Source organism: Camelus bactrianus, chromosome 9 (assembly GCF_048773025.1).
Source record: "Camelus bactrianus isolate YW-2024 breed Bactrian camel chromosome 9, ASM4877302v1, whole genome shotgun sequence".
NCBI lineage: Eukaryota > Metazoa > Chordata > Mammalia > Artiodactyla > Camelidae > Camelus > Camelus bactrianus.
The window spans coordinates 9236072-9256498 of record NC_133547.1 but is presented as its reverse complement, the minus strand read 5'-3'; the positions used below and the strand labels follow the sequence as shown (position 1 = coordinate 9256498).

General features: G+C 54.3%; 1 protein-coding gene across 2 annotated transcripts in view; it reads left to right on the top strand.

Moving 5' to 3' along the window:
• The window catches only part of PPP1R37 (protein phosphatase 1 regulatory subunit 37), a 40232-nt gene continuing 19805 nt past the window's right edge, over positions 1-20427 (top strand). The window contains exon 1 of one of the 2 annotated variants that reach the window (XM_074369440.1): positions 1-533. In XM_074369440.1, the coding sequence (XP_074225541.1) occupies positions 332-533 (202 nt within the window). In that variant the 5' untranslated portion in view covers positions 1-331. The remainder of the gene's footprint in view (positions 534-20427) is intronic. The other variant, XM_010946798.3, reaches the window with a different exon arrangement.

The following is a 20427-nucleotide window of genomic DNA, read 5'->3' as shown; positions in this document are numbered from 1 at the left end:
TTCTGCCTTCTGTCCCCTCCATTGACAACTCACTTGACAACGCTACCTGTCTGTAGCTTACACTGATTTTCTACTCTTCTGAGTAAGCGGCAGGCTCAACGGCTCTTAACGAAAGTGCGGCTGCGAACGGGCAGGTACGCATGGGGCTCGGGGGAGGCGCGCTCGAGCTCCCGGCGGCGACGACTACGACGACCAGCAGAGCTGACGGAGGCGGTGCCTGAAGCAGTGGCGGAGCCCATGCCCCGGGAAAGCGGGAGGGCCCGGAGAGACAAGTCCGGGGCCCGGGGCATGTCCCCGGGGCCCCCTTGAGGAGGAGGCGGCGGCGGCGGCGATGGAGACCCCGCCGCAGGAGGCGCCGCCCGGGCCGAGCGCGGACGGCGAGGCCGAGGAGGCCCCCACTGAGGCCCTGTCACCCAGCTCCGCATCGCCCCCGGCCGACGGGCGCCTCAAGGCTGTGGCCAAGCGCGTCACGTTCCCCTCCGACGAGGATATCGTGTCCGGAGCTGTGGAACCCAAAGACCCCTGGAGACACGGTAGTTATGGCTGGGGCGCGGGGGCGGCTCGTGGGGGACCTGGGAGTTGATGCAGCGCCCAGCACAGAGCTGGAGCTCAGTAAGTTGCACCTTTAGATGATTTAAGGAGACAATTGTCAGTTTAGAGGTGGAGGGTGTTAGGGGGTGGCTGCTGGGTTGGGAATGTGAAAAAGCTAATTTATGCCTACTCCCCGCCTCCCCGCTCCAGGGGACGCTGAAGGTGATCGCTTTAGGAATTAAAACGGGGAGCAATCAAAGAAACTTTGGTGATTCGGGAGATTAGGAGGTCGGTAACCTTTGAGTTCATAGTTCCCCCAGAGAAGGATGGAACATTCAGGGGAGGAAGGGGGTGGTCAACATTGGTGCTGAAAGGGTAGCTGGAGAAGTTTGATGGGCTTATAGGAATGGAAGGAGGTTAAGTTGCTGGTTTGCAAGCCTGGGGGCAAGGGATGATCATGTTGCTCACTTCCTTGACTGAAAGGAGAAAGAGGAATGAACCTGCACTGTGGCAGTAAATCCTGGGGTTGGGAAAAGGAAGTCAAGGTCAATAAACTTGCCAGGAAAGGAGCAGAATTGGTGGTCAGTTTGGGGCTTGGTGAGATAAAGGAGGTGTTCGATCTTGGAGTCACTGTATGCCTCCTCTTCCTCTCCTAGAAAAAGGGAAGCAGAACACTGTCAGCTGTTCAGGAGCAGAGGAACTTTGGAGCCTGGCTCTAGAAAGTTCTTTTTTTTTTCCCCTTGAGAAAGAGTTAAGGAATTGGAGTTGTGGATCGGTAGAAGGTGAGAGCATTGTAGAAGTTTGGTGGCTTGAGGTGTAAGAGAGAGAACAAGTTCATGGGTTATAGGTCCTCTGGAGAAGGTCAGCTCAGTGTTGGAACTGAAAGGGCCGTTGGAGGAATGTGTTTTACCCACAGGGCTGGGAAGGTGGAAAGTTGCTTCAGAGATGGACTGTGGTGTTGAGTCCATTTCTGTGCTGGAGAGGTCTGTCGGTCTTGCTGGGATGGAGCCTGCAAAGAGAGGGATCAGCCTGGCCTGCGCTCTACAGAAGTTGGTCTGTTGGCCCTGTGGAGAGAGAAGGAGCCGTTGCTAGTCTGTGGGCCGTGCAGGAATTGGTGGCTTTGATGTGAGAGTGGGGAATCATGGTAACTGGAAGCTGAAAGCACAGGGAGCAGCCATGAATGCTGTCTTGGCCAGTTACTGTTACAGAGAAGGTGCTTAATTTAAAATTCTTGGCCTTGGGAGCCAGCCAAGTCCTTGGGCTCTTGGCCTCACGGATACGTGGTCACTTTTGGTTTGGAGAGCTTGGGGGACTGCGGCTGAGGAAGGGAAGAGTCAGAATGGGCCCTGTCCCAGTATCCAGTCCAGGGAGTTCAGAGCAGCAAAGACTTGGAGGGGCTCAAGTTCAAATCCTGATTCCCATTTACCTACTTCATGACATCAGGCTGGTTACCTAACTCCTCAGTTTCCCCACCTGTAAGTAGGTGGTGATACCCATGCCACAGGCTTTAAGAGAGGGCTAACTAAGATTGTGTGAAAAGTGGCCAGGGTGAGCCTTCACAAAGTTGCAGTTATTGTTGGTCATTTTAGGGGTGATGTGAGGTAATACTGGTCATTTTAGGGGCCAGTCTGGGGAGGTAGTTCACAGAGCTGGGGCCTGGAGGTTTCTGCTTCGCAGGCTCTCAGAAGAGGGACAGAAACCGTGGTCCGTTTGAGGGCTTGGAGCAAGGGAAAGGGAAGATGTTCCATTTATGGGCTGGGGCGTTGAGGTGGGGCAGTTGGAGGGTCTGACACCGGGTGGGAAGGAAGTGGGGTGAAGCTTCTAGTCTGCAGGTTCCCAGAAGAGGCACAGCTGTGTGTTACCAACTGTTGGGCTTTGGGGAAGCCATTTTTCCTCTCTGAGTCTCCTGTTTCTTTCTCTGCACGTGCAAGTGCTAATTTCTGCCGTGGGGTAGTTGTGAGGATTAAATAAGCTAGTCCTGGTAAGTTCCTGCCACAGAAAGTGCAACTGCTGTTATCCAGGTGGATTCAGTGGGCTTTTCTGGCTTTGTTTTTGTTTCTCATGGGCAGTCTTGGGGATGCAGAGACCTTTGAGGGGAGGGAAGGATGGAAGGAACAGAATCTGTTGGAGCCTGGCTGGGAGGGGTTGAGGGGTTGCCCTGACAGGCTGGGGAGGGGTCATTGGTGAACTCTGCTAGTTTGGATGATGTGACTTGCAGGACAGGAAGTTGGAGGGCCTGGCGGTGCTAAGGTGGCTAGCCTCTGTGCCTGGGGAGGACAGCTGGCCTAGGACTGAGGGCGGGGGAGGCTTGCCAGGCTATACAAAGTTGCACCAAGAAGCTGCCTAGTTGAGAGGTCAAAGGGTCTTTGGTGGGGGCTTCAGGGAGGAGTTGGCTGGAGATTTGTTGGAGTTGGTCTGTAAGCCATGAAAGCACAGGGGTGTCATTTGAGCTGTGGCCCTGGTGAAAAGGGTGACGGAGGAGTCATTCTGGGGCTTGCTGTGGTGATAGGACCTCAAGGCCAAGAGTGAGGGAGGAATTGGCGGGCCTGAATGGGAAGAGAGGTCATTCAGAAGCTGTTCTTCCATAGCAGAGTTGGAGAAGTTGCCTGGGCCAGGAGGCACAGAAGGGAGGAATTGGGGGCCCCAGCACAGGGTGCCCGTTCAGCAGAGCCTTGCCCTGGGAGGAGAGCTCAGCCAGTCCCTAACGGAGCCTCTGCTGGGGTGGAGGAAGGCTGGGTCTGGGACTGGAGTGTGGTACAGCTGGGTGGGAACCTCTAGCGGTGTGTCCCTGACTGGAGAGCCCCATTGAGCCTCGCCAGAGGTCTCGGGCTGGGGGATTCCTGGAGGTGTGATTCCTGGAGGGAGGTAGTGAGGGAGGGCCTCAGGCCTCCGCAGGCTCAACCTGGCCTAGCACTCAGAAGGGCCTTCCCTGGCTCCCACCTCCTATAGTGTCCCCACCTGCCCCCGGCAGGGCCTGTTTATTTTCCTCATTGCGCTGATGGCCGTCTGCTGTTTCATATTGGTGGTCTCTCTTCTGCACTGGACTGGAGAGCAGACACTGTCCATCCTCCTTCCCACTCAGCCCTCGAAAGACACACAGTGATTGTGGTTGCATGAGCCCCGTGTGCAGCCGTTCTGGAAGGGGTGAGGTCAGGCCATACCTGAGCTCCACCGAGCCAGAGTGTGCCTCCAGGCCAGCCCGGCAGCAGCGTGCCATGGCCCCGGCAGAGCACTTACTCTTGCTGAGCTTGTTTGTTTCCTCATCTGTGATATTGTGATCCCTGCCCTGCTGACCACCCAGGATATCTGAGGGGGTGTAATGAACCTGGTAGGGCAGGGTCTCCGCGGTGAGTGGAAGGGGTGTGGAGTTGGGGAAGAGGCTGCCTCAGTGCTGCCAGGCTGGGCTCGTGTGCACTCCACTCTCCTCGCGGGGTGGAAGTGGGTGCCAGCTGGAGAGGGGCCGGCCTGATACACCCCACCCAATCCCGTGGTGACAGGTCCTGTGGGCCCAGTTCCTCTGAGGAAACTCTTCAGACTGCAAGAATGACTTGAGGCTCAGCTGTCTTCCCAGTCCCAGCTGAACGTTGCATGGAGAGGAGACCTGGGGTTTGTAAGGCAGGCATTGGAGAGCACGTGACACTGGCCACAGTCTGGGAGGCTCTCTCCCCCTCCCTCCAGTGCTGCCAATGACTCATTCCCCACTCCCTGACCTCCAGCCTGTGGAGTCTGTCCTGGGGTGGGGGAGGGGAAGTTTTGCCCACCAGGAAACTCCTCATGTGAAGTGGAGATGCTTACAGAGTAAAGAGGGCCCAAACATGCCCACCTTTGGCCACCTGAGCTTTGGGGCTGGAGGGCAGAGTAGAAGGAGCAGTGGGGACAGTGGCCGTGGTGTTCTTAAATGGGGATCAAAGAGGCTGGAAATGCCTTACTGTTTGTTCTCATTGAAACCCATGCTGCAGATTTAGTCCTTGAAACTGGTTTGACAGGTAGAAAGGTACCTGTTAATGGTGGAAAGAGGCTCGTGGTTAATGGCTTGTTTTAGCCTAAGTGGTGGTCTTGCTGCAGAGTGGGGAACGGGGTCGTGGGGGGTGACATGGATGCTTTTGTCCAGGTCTCTATCTGGGCCCAGCCTCACCTCCTGCTGCCCGTGTTGGCACGTAGACTCTGCCGTGTGACTTTGGGTGATTGTTCTCTCTGTCCATGGGTTTTCTGCCAGTAAAATATAGCTGACAATGGTACCTCCTCATAGGGTGATCGTGAGGATTAAGTTAGATAAGTGTCCACTGAGAGCACTCTGCTGAGTAGGTGTCCTCCTTGTCCAGCCTTCTGCCCCCACTGCAGCCCCCGCCCCTATGCCTTTGCTGTCTCTGTGGTTTATTTGCACTCACCTCTCCCTCAGCATTTCCCTCATCAGAACCCTGCTGTCTGTCCCTCAGAGGGCTACTCCTTTGAGATGAGAGCCCCAACATCCCTGACAGGGCCTGGGAAATACCTCAGGTTCCAGGCCTCATCCTGTCTCAGAAAAGCTGGGTGACTGTGAGCAAGAGGCCCAGTCTCTCTGAGCTGAAACGAAATCAGCATGTGTTGGCCCACTGCCCCCTGTCTGAGAGGTACCAAGAGTCTAGACTGGAGGTCTTAGCTGCAGCCTCTCCCTGAGCCTTGGTCCCCTCTGTAGAGTGGGCCCCGGGCCCCAGGCCCCAGCCCTCCACCATGTTGGGATGTGACCGTGTCCACAGGATGTGCTGGGGGTGCCTGCTCTGGCCAGGCCGGGCCCTCCATGCACTCGGATTTGGGCGGGCTGCCCTCATTTTTTCCACCTCCGGCTCTTTGTGTTCTCATCGTATTTCCCTCTCAAGGGTGAAGACTTTGCGAGTCACCTGTGTGACCTCCGTCTGACACACAAGAGGGCTTGGGCCCTGGGTGGACGAATGTCAGAGAAGTGAGGTTTTTCCTTGGATCTTATTCACCAGGGTGGCGTTTGGAGAGAGCTTCTTGGAGTAGTGCCTGCGGTTGGCGCCAGGACAGGGCCCTTCCTCTGGGCCCCGCGAGTGGCTTTGGCCTCCTCAGCACAGCGTCACCCAGCCGGCAGTGGCAGCGTGGTTCTCCTGTCTTTCACAGGCATTTGGCTCCAAAAATATTAAGAGCTGTGGAGCCAGATGCTCTGGCCTGGACTGGCCATAACTGAGGCTAGCTTCTGGGAATGGCCAGGAATCTGTTTCTAGAAAGCTCCCCCGGCAGCCAGGTTTGGCTGTCCTGCTCAGGGCCCCTGATTCAGCCACTCAGCACTCAGTCCCAACACTGCCTCCCAGACCTCAGTTCAGGGGCAGCTGGAGTTGGCCTGTAGATTTGTTTTAGAGCAAATTGAATTGTCTGACTTCAGGTGACTACAGAAATGTGTTTTGGGTTGAAATTCTTGCCCCCCAGATGACCTGAGTAGTCACTACCATGGGAGGTCGGTGTTTTTCTTTCCAGGTAGATTGAATTAGAAGCACAGAGAGGGCGAGTAACTTACCTGAGGTCGTCACAGAGCCAGTAAGTGTTGGGCTGGGATTCAGACCAGGCAGCCCGGCCATGGGGCCTGCACTCAGCACCTGTGACTGGCTGCATGAGCTTCACCAGCTGCTGCGTTCGGTTCTGCGTGATGCAGAGTTTTCTTTATCTTTAACCCATAACCCTTTGTAACATGGAGATGACAGTTCCAGCCTCACAGGGTTGTGGCAGGGATGAGAAACAGAGTGAGTAAAGGGCCCACTGAGTGGCATTCAGGAGGGCTTCACTGTGGTTCCCTGACAGCTCCAGAGGCCTGGGAGGTCCATGCTGCTCCTCTGTCCCCATCATCAGGTCCTTGTTCGGATCCTTGATCTGAGTACTTCTGTGCTACACAGTATCAGTACGCGGTAGGTGTTCAGTGCATCCTGGCTGAATGTGTGTTTTGGCAACCCTGTGACCAACCATTCATTTAGTTGGTCTCGCCATGCTGGTGTTAGGGGTCAAGGAAGAAGACAGGCCAAGCCCTGCCTCCATGGAGTCACAGTTGGGTGAGGGAGACACCCAGCAAACGATTGTAATCAAACCAGGGTGCCCAGGACTCTGATTAGAAAGAGCTCACAGACCGGCAGGCAGGGCAAAGGTGGCTTCTTGGAGGATGGGCCATCTAAGGCCTGAAGAAATCACAGGAGTTAGCCAGGTGAGGAGCAGTTGGAAGGACGTACCAAGGATTGGAGGCAGAGAGAATGAGCGAGGTGTATCTGAGGAACAGACAAAAGCAGTCTTACTGGGATCGGAAATCTGGAGGTAGAGGCAGGAGGGTCAGAGGCGAGACTGCAGAAGGGGAAGAGAACCGCCCAGCTGAGGCCTTGTAGGCTGAGTTAGCCTGAGGGTGGTGGGAAGCCAGCAAGCTTTAAGAAGGGGCACGCCTACTGTCTTTAACAGAACCTTCTGGGAGTGTGGCATGAAGAGGGTAAGACCAAGACTCCGAGACCAGGGAAGGTGGCCATGGGCCAGGAACCTGTAGGCTCTCAGCTTTGTGTGGCCCTGCACTGGCTAATAGCTGACATTTGACTTCTTGATTTATTCATCAGATTTATCTGAACCTCCCCCTCCCCCAGAAGGTTTTGCACTGCGGTGTTCTCTGTAGCACGTCCAAGGTGACAGTTTTCCCTATCTGTTCCCACTTTGGGTCTTTAACACCCCACCCCACCCCTGCCCATTAGTTCTTCCTGCCCTCAAGTTGGGTAGTGGGAGGCGTGGGGGCCGTGCGTTTGAGTGCCTGCACCACCTCCCCCGTGTGACCTCAGCAACTGGCTTCACCTCTGAAGTGTCCTTAGGTCCCACATTTCCCAAATCCAGAAAGCTCTAAAAACTGTCCCAGGCCCTGCTGGGGGCTTACATAATATAGATATCCTATCACTCTTCTAAAATCCAGGAAATTCTGAATTCCAGAACACATCTGGCCCAGAATTTTCCAGGAGGAGACCACGGAGTCCCCCATGGGCCTCATTCGTGTCTCTGTGAAATGGCAGTAACATGAGAGGCAGCACCGGGCTCGGGCTTTGGAGCCCACGGGTGCCAGTCCAGCTCTGCCCTGAGGCAATCGCCCAGCTGCTCTGCCTCGGTGGCCCCATCTGCATGGGGGTTGAGAATTAGATTATTCTGAACTTGGGGAGCGACTGGATGAGGAACTAGCTGTTGTGGGCACTCAGTAAGGGCTCTTTCGAGTAGAATGCGGTTGTGTCCCTCACGAGCCTGCCCAGCTCCCTCCTCTCTGAGAGCACCCTGGCAGTCACTGTCCCTGGGCTGGATGGGATAGGCAAGCACTCTGCTCTGTGTAAATTTGGCTGTGTGCACATGGGCATGTCCCGAAACCTCCCTGTGTCACAATTTGCCCATATGTGAAGTCATTTTGACAGACAAGGAGTCTGTTTCAAAGCTTTCTGACTCTCTGGGAGGAGCCAGGCCCAGGGCTTTCGCAGCCAGAAGCACACTCTGACTCCAGTCATCTATCCAGGTGAGAATGCCCTGGGTCCAGGACATCTCCAGTCCCGGGCAGCCGCTGTCACTGCCCATGCTGGCCCCGGATGCTGTTCGTGTTAGGACAGCTCTGTCTGGGGGAGCTTTGTGGGCTAGACCTGCAATAGGAGGCTGGGGTCTGGTGTCTCAGCGTGGGAGAGGTAGAGGGGGGTCCCCAGTGCAAGGAAAGGGGTTCAGAGGCTGGGTGCCCATCACAGATGGATGGATTTGTCATGAATGGGTAGACATCCATCATGCTTTGGTGATGTCTCCTTTTCCTATTTGAAAGGCAAGGCTCATCTTGGTTTGGCTCCACTCCGTGTCCCTAGAACTTCTCACGGTGCTGGGCACTCACACTGGGTGGATTGGTGTGGATGAAGGGACACAGGCATTCTCCACTCACTCCTACCTTACTCTCTGCAGCTGGTATGGAGCCGTTGCCTCAAGGTGGGGGGTGCGGTGTGGAAGTGTCTGCTGACGGCCATTCGACTCATGTGACGTGCCTGACGCCCTCTCCTTTTCCAGCAGAAGCCTGGGTGGGGGCCCTGTGGCCCGATGCTGCGGAGGCCTTGTTGGATCCCAGCTGGGATATCCTTCTTAGTTGAGTGGGTGGCCTCTCTTGGAACCCACTGGGGTCAGACTCGTGTGCCACCTTCACACCCACCCCTCTGTCTCTCCACAGTCTTAGTCTCCTGCCAGCTGCCATCCGCAGTGCAGTGGGGGAGCCGCTCGTGTTCCGTACAGCCCTCCCCTTTCTGCAAAGCAGAGCACCTTCGCAGCTCTGGGTTCCTCTGAGCAACAGGGCTGGCAAGAGGGAGGAAGAGCAGGGCTACCGGAAGATGAAAGCAAACGCCTGGGAAGTGACCCTGTGGAGGGTCCTGCTTTGGATGATGATGGTGGTGATGGTAGTGATGGTGGTGATGGTAGTGATGGTGGTGATCTCAGCTCTTCATGCGCATTTACTCTGTGAATTTGCACAACTGGCAGGAGGAAAGCTGAGGCTTATGGGTGCTGAAGCCACACATATAGTAAGGGCATGAGCTGTGTTCAAACCAGAAGGATCAGTTCCAGAAAAGCCTCTGAAGGCTCCTTCCCCACCACAGGATGAAGGCCTTGCCCCTGAGCCTGGTGAGAGCCCTTTCCAAGCGGAGGTCTGTCCCCCTCTGTCCTGACTGACAGACTCCAGTTCCCTCTACTCAGCCTTTCCTGACCAACTCCTGCTCACCCTTCTCGTGCTGGCGCACAACTTGTCCCCAGACAGAGTGCTCTGTGCTCTCCCAGGTTCCCATGAAGCTCCTCATGCTGTTGTTATTTGTTTGGGGCCATCTCCCCACACTGGACCCAGAAGTGCCATGCGGGACCGCATCCTGTCTGGCTTGCTCCCTGGAGGAGGCGAACCACCGAACGCTCCCTGGCACCATAGGGACTCCGAGCAAAGTGGGTCTGCTAACAAGCACCCCAGGCCTCAGGGCCCTCTAACCCAGTGCTGGGGCTTCAGAGCAGTTGGGGGCCTGAAGAGAACAAGGGCCAAGGAAGATGTTTGTTGAATCATTTGTATCATTTTTCATGCTTTCACTCATTCATTTTTCCTGCCTGCCTTGCCTCTGCCTCCCTCTACTGGGCTTCAGGTAGAGGAGTCCTGGCTGCCCTCCCTGCCTGCTCTGCCCCCTCTCCCTTCCCGAAAAAGCAGACCTTGTTTACTGCCCAGCTTTGAATCACGCTTATGGCCCACTTCCCCCACTGTCTTTCACACCTGATCTGGAATCCCTAAAACCGCTCTGGAGGCCCAGCCCTTGCCACCCTCACTGACCACGACTGGGCTCTCCCTTCTCCATGCCCTCTCTCTGGGATCAAGTATGGTGCCTTGTTCTCAATTCTGCATGTGAGGAGCTCCCCACATCCTGTCCTGGGATGCCAGCCTTGCTTTCACAGCTTTAGCTTGTCCATCAAGTACCAGCAAACCCTTCTTTCCTAGTCCTCTGAATTGGTTCCCCCCATGAGGTGGTCAGCGATCTAATTATCTGCAATCCTGTGGTAGATATTCTCTCTTGCCTCTGACTGTAAACATCATGAGGGCGGGTGTGGGTTTGCTTTGGTGCCACTGTATCCCCTGGTGCCCTTAGCCCTGAGCCTGGCTCTGAGCAGGAGCTTCTGTGGTAAGTGGAGAAGGAAGCAATGTCTGATGCTGGGCCTTGGGTACCGGACAGGCCCTGCCCTCATGCAGCCCGGATCCAGAAAGGGAAGTGTGAAGAGGGCAGAAAGGCACCCCACTGCCAGATCTGGCAGACCCCCAAACTAGCTAGCCTGGTGGAGTATGGGAGCACAGGTCTGGGATCTTTGCTGTTGACTTGCTGTGGGTCGTAGGCCAAGGCATTGCCCTCTCTGTGCAGCAAGGTAGTGTTTGAGGTCTTTTCCACTCTGTGTGTTTCCCTGTCTCTGTCCATAGGTCACCCCCACCATTTAGGGAACTGAGTGAGTCTCAGGACCTCGTCCTCATCAGGGAGGTTGGGATGGGCAAGAGAGCCCAGGTTTTGGTAATGGTCTGCCTTTCTATCTTTGTGGCAGATGACCTGATTCTCAGCCCCACCAGCAACAAGGTGTGTCACAGGAGGAGGTGGAGGATGTCAGTGGTGCCCAGCCCCGAGCCAGGCCTCCATCTTCTCTCCTTTTCCTCCATCTCACTCTTTGTCCCATAATCCCCTTCTTTCTTGGGCTTGGGATCCTTGCCTCCTGACCCAGCTCTCCCTGCTTTGGTCACAATGACCAGAAGGTGCTGCGTTCTTCTTGGCGGGGCAGAGGTCTTCCTACTGGACCTGGCTCAACCCTTGGGATCTGCAGTGCTGAGCTTCTCTAGGCTCCCGTGTCTGTCCTGTCCCTGCCCCTCCACTGGACTGTGAGCCCCAGGAGGGCACAGCTGTGCTGTCTTGGTCACTGCTGTGTCCCCAGCACAGCTCCAGGCCCGAGCAGGTGCTCAGTGAATGTTGTTCCATTAGGGTGGAGTTGACGGTGGGTATAGACAGAGCCCTCCGTGGAGCCCTGGTTAGATCCCCCACATCCGACAGCAGCCTGACCTTGTGTGGGCCTGGGAGAAACCATCCTAGACCAGTGAGCCCAGTGACTGGAGGCAAGGCCGTCTGACTTAATGTGCCACCACCAGCTATTGTGGCCAAATGTGTGTGCTCACTGACCACCCAGCCAAGAGAGTCCAGGGCAGGGACTTCCCTCTTTCTGGCATCCAGGTTATCAGGGGTGGAAGGGTAACCTCCTTGTTTTATAAATGAGGCAGCAGGTGGAGAGGGATGGCCTGGCACTCAGGACAGGGCTCCTGCCACTCTCCTCGGCCACCTCTGTAGTATCCTAGAGGAGGGCAGGTGAAGAGGGCTGCCCAGCTGTGCACCTGGGTTCCCTGCCCGCCTTGCTGTGTGACACTGTTATTAATAGAAAGGCTTTGGGCCCTGGGGAAATGGAGATTCCATCTCCAGCTCACCGTGAAGCCAAGCGAGATCATGCTTCGTGAGTTGCAGTTTTCTCCTCGCCCCCTCCTGGAGCTGGTGTGGGAGCTGGGGGAGAAGGGTGTGCAGTCACCCTGGGAGTGGATGATGGTTGTTACTAAGGGAAGGATCACTACTTTGATTCTTTTCTGACTTTAAAAGTAAGATGTTCATTGTAGAAAAAAAAAATTGGAAAGCCTAAAGAAGAAAATGAAATCACTTGTTAATCTCACCATCTGGAATTAAAAAAAAAAAAAAAAAACCCAGCTTTATTGAGATGTAATTCATGTACATTTCAGCCATGTAAAGCATACAGTTCAGTTTTTCACAGAGCAGTGCACCTGTCATCACAGTCAATTTTAGAACATTTTCATTACTCCCCAAAAAACCCTGTATCCCTTAGCTGTAGATCCCAGCGCCCCTCCCCCACCCCCTTCAGGCCGCCACTGATCTGCTTTCTGTCGCTTTAGCTTCTGGACATTTCCTATAAATGGAATCATGCAGTATGTGGCCTTTTGTGTCTGTCTTCTTTCATTTACCATAATGTTTACAGAGTTCACCCACGTCTTGCGTGTGTCTGTACTTCATCCCTCATTCTTGCTGAATAATGTTCCATTGTATGGATAACCCCACGTTTTATCTCTTCATCCATTGGTACGCATTTGGGTTGTTTCCACTTTCTGGCTATTATGAACAACGCTGCTGTGGATATTTACGTTGAGGCTTTTGTGTGGATGTGTGCTTTCATTTTTCTAGGAGAGAAATTGCTCAGTCATATGGTGGCTCAAACCATTTGAGCAACGACAAGACTGATTTCCCAAGCGACTGCCCCACTTAGCAGCCCCTCACTGTACAAGAGTTCCAGTCCCTGCATACCACAGCCTTGGTACCGTCTGTCCTTTTGATTCTTGCCACCCCAGAGGGTCTGCAGTGGCGTCTCACTGCGGTTTTGATCTGCGTTTCCCTGATGGCTGATGATGTTGAGTGTCTTTTCACGTGCTTCTTGGGCACTTATACCTCTTCTTTGGGGAAACATCTATTCAGATCCTTTGCCCATTTAAAAATTGGATTGTCTTCTCGTTGTGCTGTAAGAGTTCTATATATATATTCTAGATGCAAGACTTCTATCAGAAATGACACACACCGCCTGGGATGTTGTCAACATTAAATGCCAGAGCATTTCCTTCCTGTCTCTTTTCTGTGGCTAGAGGCACTGTCACGGGCACAGAAAAATAAGACTGGGCAGACAGTGTGTATATAGTTGAATGTCCTGCATTTTCACTTCATTTTTCCATTTTTTACAAAGCATGATGAAAATCCATCATCAGGCCGTTGTAATTTGTTCCAGCCATTTCCGCGTTGCTGAGCATTTAGGTCCTTTCCAGTTTTCAGCTGCATGAATAATGCAGTGACGTTCATCCTTGTCCATAAATCTTTGTCTGTCACTGGTAGCTTTCTCAGAAGAAATTCTTAGAAAGGTAGTTTTACCAGGTCAGAGAGTAGGAACCTTTGAAGTTTCATACACTGTCTGTCCACATAGGACTAGAAGTCTTGAGGGACAGGACTTGACTGTATCTTTTATTTATTTTTGAATGAATGAATAAATGAATAATACTTTGGATGTCTTGATGCCAAGCGGTGTTTTGTTTTAATGAAAATTCCTTAACTAGTAGTTAACCTGTTTATGGTTACCACGTTACATACTTCCCAGAGTTGCTTGGGAATTGTATAGTGCAAATGTATTTTCTCTGATTTCTCATTTGCCTTGCTGGAAAGGTGGAGGCGGGGGAGCCTCCTTTCCTTCTTAAAAAGAATCACTTTCCCCTTTGCTCTTTCCCTGGCTCTCCGTGGAGAGGCACCATTCCCACCTGAGCAGCTCAGGCTGGAGGAGCACTGGTGGTGAGATGAGAGAGTGCAGGGGTGGGGGGATCAGCCAGGGCTGGGTGGCAGTGCATTGCAGGGGGAGGGCATGTTAGTGGCGGCCAGGCGTAGGCAAAGGGACAGCAGGTTCCAGAGAGGTTTCCGGTAAAACAACAACAGCCACTGTTTGCTGAGCGCCAGGCCGAACGACCTGGGGAAGCTTGTGGGGCCCTTCGTTTTGTGACTTCGCGCCATCTGTCACTTGCTGAAGTCACACTTCTTTGCAGAAGGTGACAGAAGCCAGGGCAGCCCGGTCCCTGGACACATCCAGTCTGCCACAGCCGCAGAGTCTCGACGAGTCCAGGATCTAGACCCCAGCCACTCCAGCACGCACATGCCAGGCTTCTGCCCTGGAGGCTTTTCCCCAATTCTCTTGTGTTTGTCTGCTTCCATCCACTTACTGTCTCGTTTCTGCCTCCTCCAGTATAAGCGACTGGGGAGGTTATTCAAGTGTGTTCACTGATCACCTGGCACAGAATAGGCCCTAGAAAAATACTTGAAGGAATGAATGAATTTCTGACTCTTACTCATCTTTTTAGGTCTCAGCTTAAATGTTCCTGTCTCTTACAGGTCTTTCCCGATTATTCCCCCCAATCTAAATTATTATCACCTCTGTTTTCCTATAAAAATGCTTTTTTCTTATAATTTGTCATAGTTATTTGTATGATTATTTGTCTGCCTTCCAAGCAATTACTCCCTGAGGGCAGGGGTCCAGATCTGTTTTGTTCTCTGTTGTCTGCCCATCCCAGGTTGTTTGGTAAAGAATGAATGAATGAATGAATATGTCCTTTAGTTCCCAAACAGACCTCATGAGGGTAAGTGGTGTTACTCACCTTGTATGGATGTGAAGGTCAGGTTGGGCAGTGGGAAGTTCCAGGCACCCAGTGTCTGTCCCTGGAGCCTTTGCTGGACCAATAAACAGCTCAGTTACATGATTTAAAAATTCCAAACTCAGACTCCCCAGTGCCTCCGAGTCCAGCTGGCCATCTGGTGCCCCTGACCAAGCCTGAGGCGGGCATCCTGAAATAGCCCGCCTGCTTCTGGTCAGGCTGCTTGTCACCTGATGAGCACCGGCTTTCTCAGAGGTCCCCTTCCCGGAGCTTGGCCTGTTGCCTACCTAGGACTTCGATGGGTGGTAGTGATGGGAAGCAGGGAGCCACTGAGGGACTTGCAGACCTTTTTCAGGCACCGTGGTGCCCCCAGCCCTGTACTGGGTCCCTTGCCAGTTTGCTTCCTTTGACCCTGGCAGTGACCTTCAGTTCCCCAGAGGCACCGTTAGCGTTCTTTCCTCTGAGCCTTTGCACATGCTATTCCCTCTGCAACGCTCTCCTTCTCCCCTCTGCTTTTAAAATTATGTTGTTCAAATTCTTCTCTGTGCATATGAACTGTATGTGTAACGTACACGTAAGTTAGGGTAATATAATGAAGACCCATGAGCCTACCTCCCAATTCAGGAATGAGAACATTGCCATTGACTCACCTCTACCTCTGGGTGGGCGGAGCACAGAGCCTTGGACTCCTACCTTGCACGCTGTGAGTGTCATGCCTTTTTTTTTTTAAAGTTTTATTAGCTATATGTGTCTGCTGAAAAATACAATATTTGGTATTGCTTATTTTTGAGTGTTGCAAAAATGGCATTGTGTCGCGAGTGGACTCCAGGGGCTTGCTTTTCCTCTCAGCATTTCCCAGTTTCATCCATGTGGATGTTCTGGAATCTTCCATTGTGTGACCTGCCATAGATTTGCCTGTTGTGCTGTTGGTTGATATTTGGGCTGTTTCTGGTTTTCAGTATTACACACTTGTGCAGCTGTGAACTTTCATGGACACGTGACCTGGAGTGTGAGCCAGCATTTCTCCAGGGTACAGAGCTCAGAGTGGAATCACTGGTTGTGGTTGGTGGAGCTGTGCAGCCTTACATGATAGTACCCAGCCCTTTCATGAGGCTCTTCCCTCCCTTACCTGGCCAACTCCTACTCCATCCTCTCCGGGTCTCCTTCCCACCTTTCTTGCCTTCAGCAGATGCCCATGGAGCATCTGGGTGCAGCTGTGTTCTGGGGAGTGATGGTGAATGAGACTCACAGTCTCTGTCCTTGCATAACCAGTGTTGTCAAGTAGCCCCTCCTCCAGGAAGCCCTCCCTGACCCCTAGACCATGTTAGGTGCCCCTGGGCTTTCCTGTCCTAGCTCTGCCCACTCGGGGTCATTGCTGTCTGCGGACAGGTCTGTCTCCTGCACTGGACTGGAAGCCTCATATAAACAGACACCAGAGCTGTTTTGGATGCCATGTCCCTAGCATCACTTGCCCAGGGTGGGGCACAGAGCAGGTGTTCAGTGAAGGATCTGTTGAGTTACTGCTGAGACACTTAACCCTTGAGGCAGGTGGGATTAAGAGGAAGAGGTGGAGTCCAGAATCTAGTACTTGGAGTGAGTCTCGGGCCCCAGGCTCATCTGGCCCAAAGCACAGCACTTCCTCGAATGGCTGAGCACACAAGGTGCCTGAGCCCATGCATGGACCTGTGACAGAAGGAGAGGACATGACCTTTGCCCTCGGCAGCTGAGAGAGGAGCCACTGCCCAGCTGCTCCCTCCTCCGACAATGGCTAGGGCTGGGCCATGTGTGAGGCCTGCCTGACCCCCTGGGAGTTACAGTGGGTGTGGGTGTTCTTTGAAGAGGGCAGGATCAGAGGCTGCATGAACCCTTATGACAAGTGGACAAGATGAGAGTCGTGGAGCCCCGGAGGGGAAGCTCGGGCTGGACAGGGCCGTCGATGGCCCAGAAATCAGGAAAAGCAGGGATCACGGAGCTGTGTTTGCAGAGAGCCGCTTGGACCCAGTGCAGCGCTGAGTGCACTCCACACCCTGTCCCACGAGGTGGGTGGAATTGTTGCCTCATTTCACAGATGGAGGCACCGTGAGACGCAGAGGGTGAAGTCCAGCTCACCTGGCTCGTCCCAGGTAAGCCTGGATGTCCCCCCAGGAGCCTGCCTCCTTCAGCCCTGTGCTGCGCCGGCCCGCCTGGAGCACTGGGCAGAGAGCTTGCCCGCCCTTGCGCTTGACTCTCCACGGCAGGCTGGGAGGTAGGTAGCGGCGTCTCCCTTTTGCAGGCAGGGAGACTGAGGAACAGAGATGCGTGGCCCCTGGCGCCACATCTGAGTGGCGAGGCGGAGTCAGCCTGGCCTGGGCTCCTCGTCCTGGACTGCACTCTGGCTCCCTCAGGGCCTCTTTCCTCCTGCTGCTCTATTGGTGCTCACTTGTCCCGTCTTCCCTTCTGCACCCTTAGGCACCCAGCCCTGGGTAAATATTTGTCTTCAGGCAAGTGGGAGCGGTGCAACCAGTATTTCCGAGCCAGGTGGCAGGGGATAGGTGGAGGCAGCTGGTTTGGGGGCAGACGCTCAGGGAGCCTCCGGGTAGAGCTGATCACTTTGTTTGCCCCGTGCTCATCCAGCACCTACTCTGAGGTGCTGCGCGGTGTCCGGCTCTGCACCAGTGTGATGGCTGCTACTGTTTAACCAGCACCAACCTCACGCCAGACGCTCCACATCCGTGATCTCAGTGGCTGCCTAGAAGCCCGTGTGCGTGTGTGTGTGTCTCAGTCTCATTGGCTTCATTTTTCCAAAGAGGAGACTAGACCATGAAGAGATTAGGGCCTTCTCCTGTGGTAGTTGGGATCTGTTTAAGTTGTCAGGGCCAGAATCCACTTGGGGCCACGTGGGGTGAATCAGGATGTTCACTGGAAGGACACAGGGGCCCCTGCCAGTTCCCATGGGGTCCTGAGAGCCAGTAGGAACCGGAATTGCTTCCAGCTCTCTGGGCCACAGGCACTGTTGGTTTATTCCTCTTTCTATCTGGTCATGAGCCACACAAGCCTGGCCATCCTGGTGGTCAGGACAGGACTGCTCAGGGCAGGACCCTGCCATAAGCGGCTCATTCAGGCTTAGCAAAGAGCCCACATCCTTCCTGTCAGATGGGGCCTGAGAGGGCCCAGCTCAGCCTCAATGGGGGTTTTGGGGGCAGTTCTCAGAGAAAGGGACCTGGCCTCTGCAGACACCCCACTAGGCACCGCCAGACGCACCATCTGACTCCAGAGGCCACGCCCTCAACCACCAGGCTGTACTGTTCTGTGCTGAGAAGGCGGCGTCGCATCACGAGGCAGAAGGCCACCAGTGTCCTCAGGAGTACACGTCTCTTTGGGAAGCCCCTTCCATCTGGAGGCGCATGGAGGCCGCAGAAGGTCTACAAACGCACACGCAACACACATCCCAGGAGAAAGCACTCAGTCAGAGAGAGGGACTGTCTTGGGCACTTGTGTCCGGTGGGTGTCATTAGTCTCCACGCACCACAGAGTTGGGCGTGTTTTCTTGGTGGTTCAGGCAGTCAGCCAGTATTGAGCTCTGGTTTCGGACTGGTGCTGGGCATGCAGCATGGCCAAGGTCAGCCTGGCCCCCACCTCATGGGCTCGAGGTCCAGAAGGGGAGGCGAGAGAGACAAGTCAACCAAGCTGCCGACACAGACTGACACAGGGGTGTGGGAGGACCCGAGCCAAGGGCTGGGATGGAGAATAAAGTGGTGAGGCTGGGGGCGGGGACGTGGCTTGGTAAAAACATCAGACATCTCGACTGTCCCATGGGGCGGGGCCACCTCACACCTGAGCCTGATGAAGTGGAATCCAAAAGTCAGGCCTGCCTGCATGCCCTTCTCAGTCCTGGCCTTGTGTCTTTGGCAAGTCCTCCACCTCCCTGAGCTGTGGTTTCCTCTTCTGGAGAGGATGGGGGCGGGGTCTCCATACCCTAAACAGTGGCTGTAGACAGAAAGGTGGTTGGGTTTGGTTTAGAGCAAGGACTGTGGGGAGGGGGTGTAGCTCAAGTAAGTGTATGCTTAGCATGCACAGGGTCCTGGGTTCAATCCCCAGTACCTCCTCTAAAAAAAAGAAAATAGACCTAAATACTCCCCCAACCAAAAAATTAAAAAAAAAAAAATAGAGCAAGGGCTGTGGAGCCAGACCGCTCAGGCCTGGATCCCAGCTCTGCCCTTCACTGGCACTGTGACCTGGGGCAGGCTTCAGGGTCATTTTTCAAATGGGGAATCAATCCTACCTCATCAAGTTGTTGAAAGCAGTAAATGAGGTAATATACTAGCAGGGTGCTATGTGCATGTTTGCAGTTGTTAGTAATGATAATTTAGAATGAAAAGTTGCCTGTCACTCAGCTGGGGCTTGAGTCCTTAGTGCGTCCTGTGCAACTGGGGACCCAGAGATTAAGGCCTTGACTTCCCCCTTCATCCAAGGGCACCTTGGCCTTATCAAGCTCCTACGAGTGTGAGACTGCGGTGGGCCGAGGTGATTGTATGTAATATGCCTGGTTCCTCTGCCCCCAGAGACTTGGAAAACTGTAGGTGTCTTCTGACTGCACGTGTTTCTGTAACAGGATCTTCAGTTGGGCAAAGCAACTTGGAAGGTCAGGATGGGGGTGGCGGGGACAGGTCCCTGGTACCTGCCATCTGCACCCTTCACTGGAGTCGGCAGATCCTCCTACTTCCCGGCCTGAGGCGCAGGGTCTGGAGGCCTGGCTCCTGGCTGGTTGCATAAGCCCAGCCTGCTCGCTGCAGCTGGCCATCCTGCAGCACGTGTCAGTGGCACTGGCTCCCTGAGTCGTGATGCCTCCTTCCCAGAAGAGGGCAGGGAAGAACATTCTTGTCACCCAGGAATCTGCAGGCATCACAGCCCCTTAGCAGGCCTGGGGAGGGGGATGGAGCCTGAGAGGAAAGTACTGGTTATCTCAGCCTCGCTGCAGGGGCCTCCTATGCAGAGCACAGGGCGGTTTCCCACCACCGTCACGTAGTTCTCTGGGCAGAAAGGAAGGGAGACTTTGTTCAGTTCACAGAGCAAATCATCTCATTCATTCGTTCCCAGATGTTCACTTGAGATGCTGCATTGATGTTCCCAGACTCAGGAAGCCCTTGGTCTAGGACAGAGAGAGAACAAGGGAACAGATCCAGAGAGGGTGTATCCCATGAGGAAACAGAGGGTCGTGGTGGAGAATAATGAGTGTGGGGGTTGTGGGGATGCTACTTTAAAAGGAAGGGGTCAGAGAAGGCTTTTCAAAGTGGGTGACATCTGGGCTGAGACCTGAATGACAGGTTAGGAAGAGCTGGGGGTGGCGGAGCTCTCTGAGCCTCGGGAATAGCATTTGCAGACCCGGAGGAGGTGGAACAGATAGGGTCGGGGCGCGGGCGGAGGTGTGTGTGAGCAGAGGATGGGCGAGCCCATTGCAGGGCCACGTCAGGGGCTTGTCCCAGGACAAGAAGTTGAGGTTTCAGTCTCATGCGGGGACACACTATAGGGACTAAAAGTGGCAGAGCCTGGCCTGTCCTTGACATGGTCACCACAGCTCGTTATGTGCCTGCCTCGTCTCTGAAGGGCATGGACGGCAAAGGTGGCATGTTTTCCTTTCCTGGGGGGTCTGCAGGGAATGTCCCTGCCCATCCTCACCAGGCTTCCTGTGCACAGCCCGCCCTGGGCGTGTGGTTCTGAAGGTGGAAAAGCTAAACATACCACCCGGGGATCACCTTAGCCCTTCTTGGCCCTGGCAGGGACAGGCAGAGGAGCTGCTCAAGCAAAGGCCCAGAGGCTGCTTGTCAACCAGCCTGGCTGGAATGAGGGATGGCAGCCCCCTTCCCTTCCAGGGACACTAGTCCTAGAGTGGTACCCGGTGTTGGTGTGACTCAGGGACAGATCATGCTTGACATCACCATCGGCGACATTGTCTCAGTCGGGTGGGCCCACTCTACTGGGGAAGTTACCATTTCCAGCCTCAGTGTGATCTGTGAGGGTCTCTGAGTTACTGAAAGACTGGTGGGGGTGGAGGGGGCCTCAGTGATTCATCATCAGGAGGAATAAGGCATGACTTGTGCCCCTTCATTTTTCCTAAAGAGTTAGAGGCAGAGGTTTTTCAGAACAGGCAGAGCAGCTAGAAATTCCTG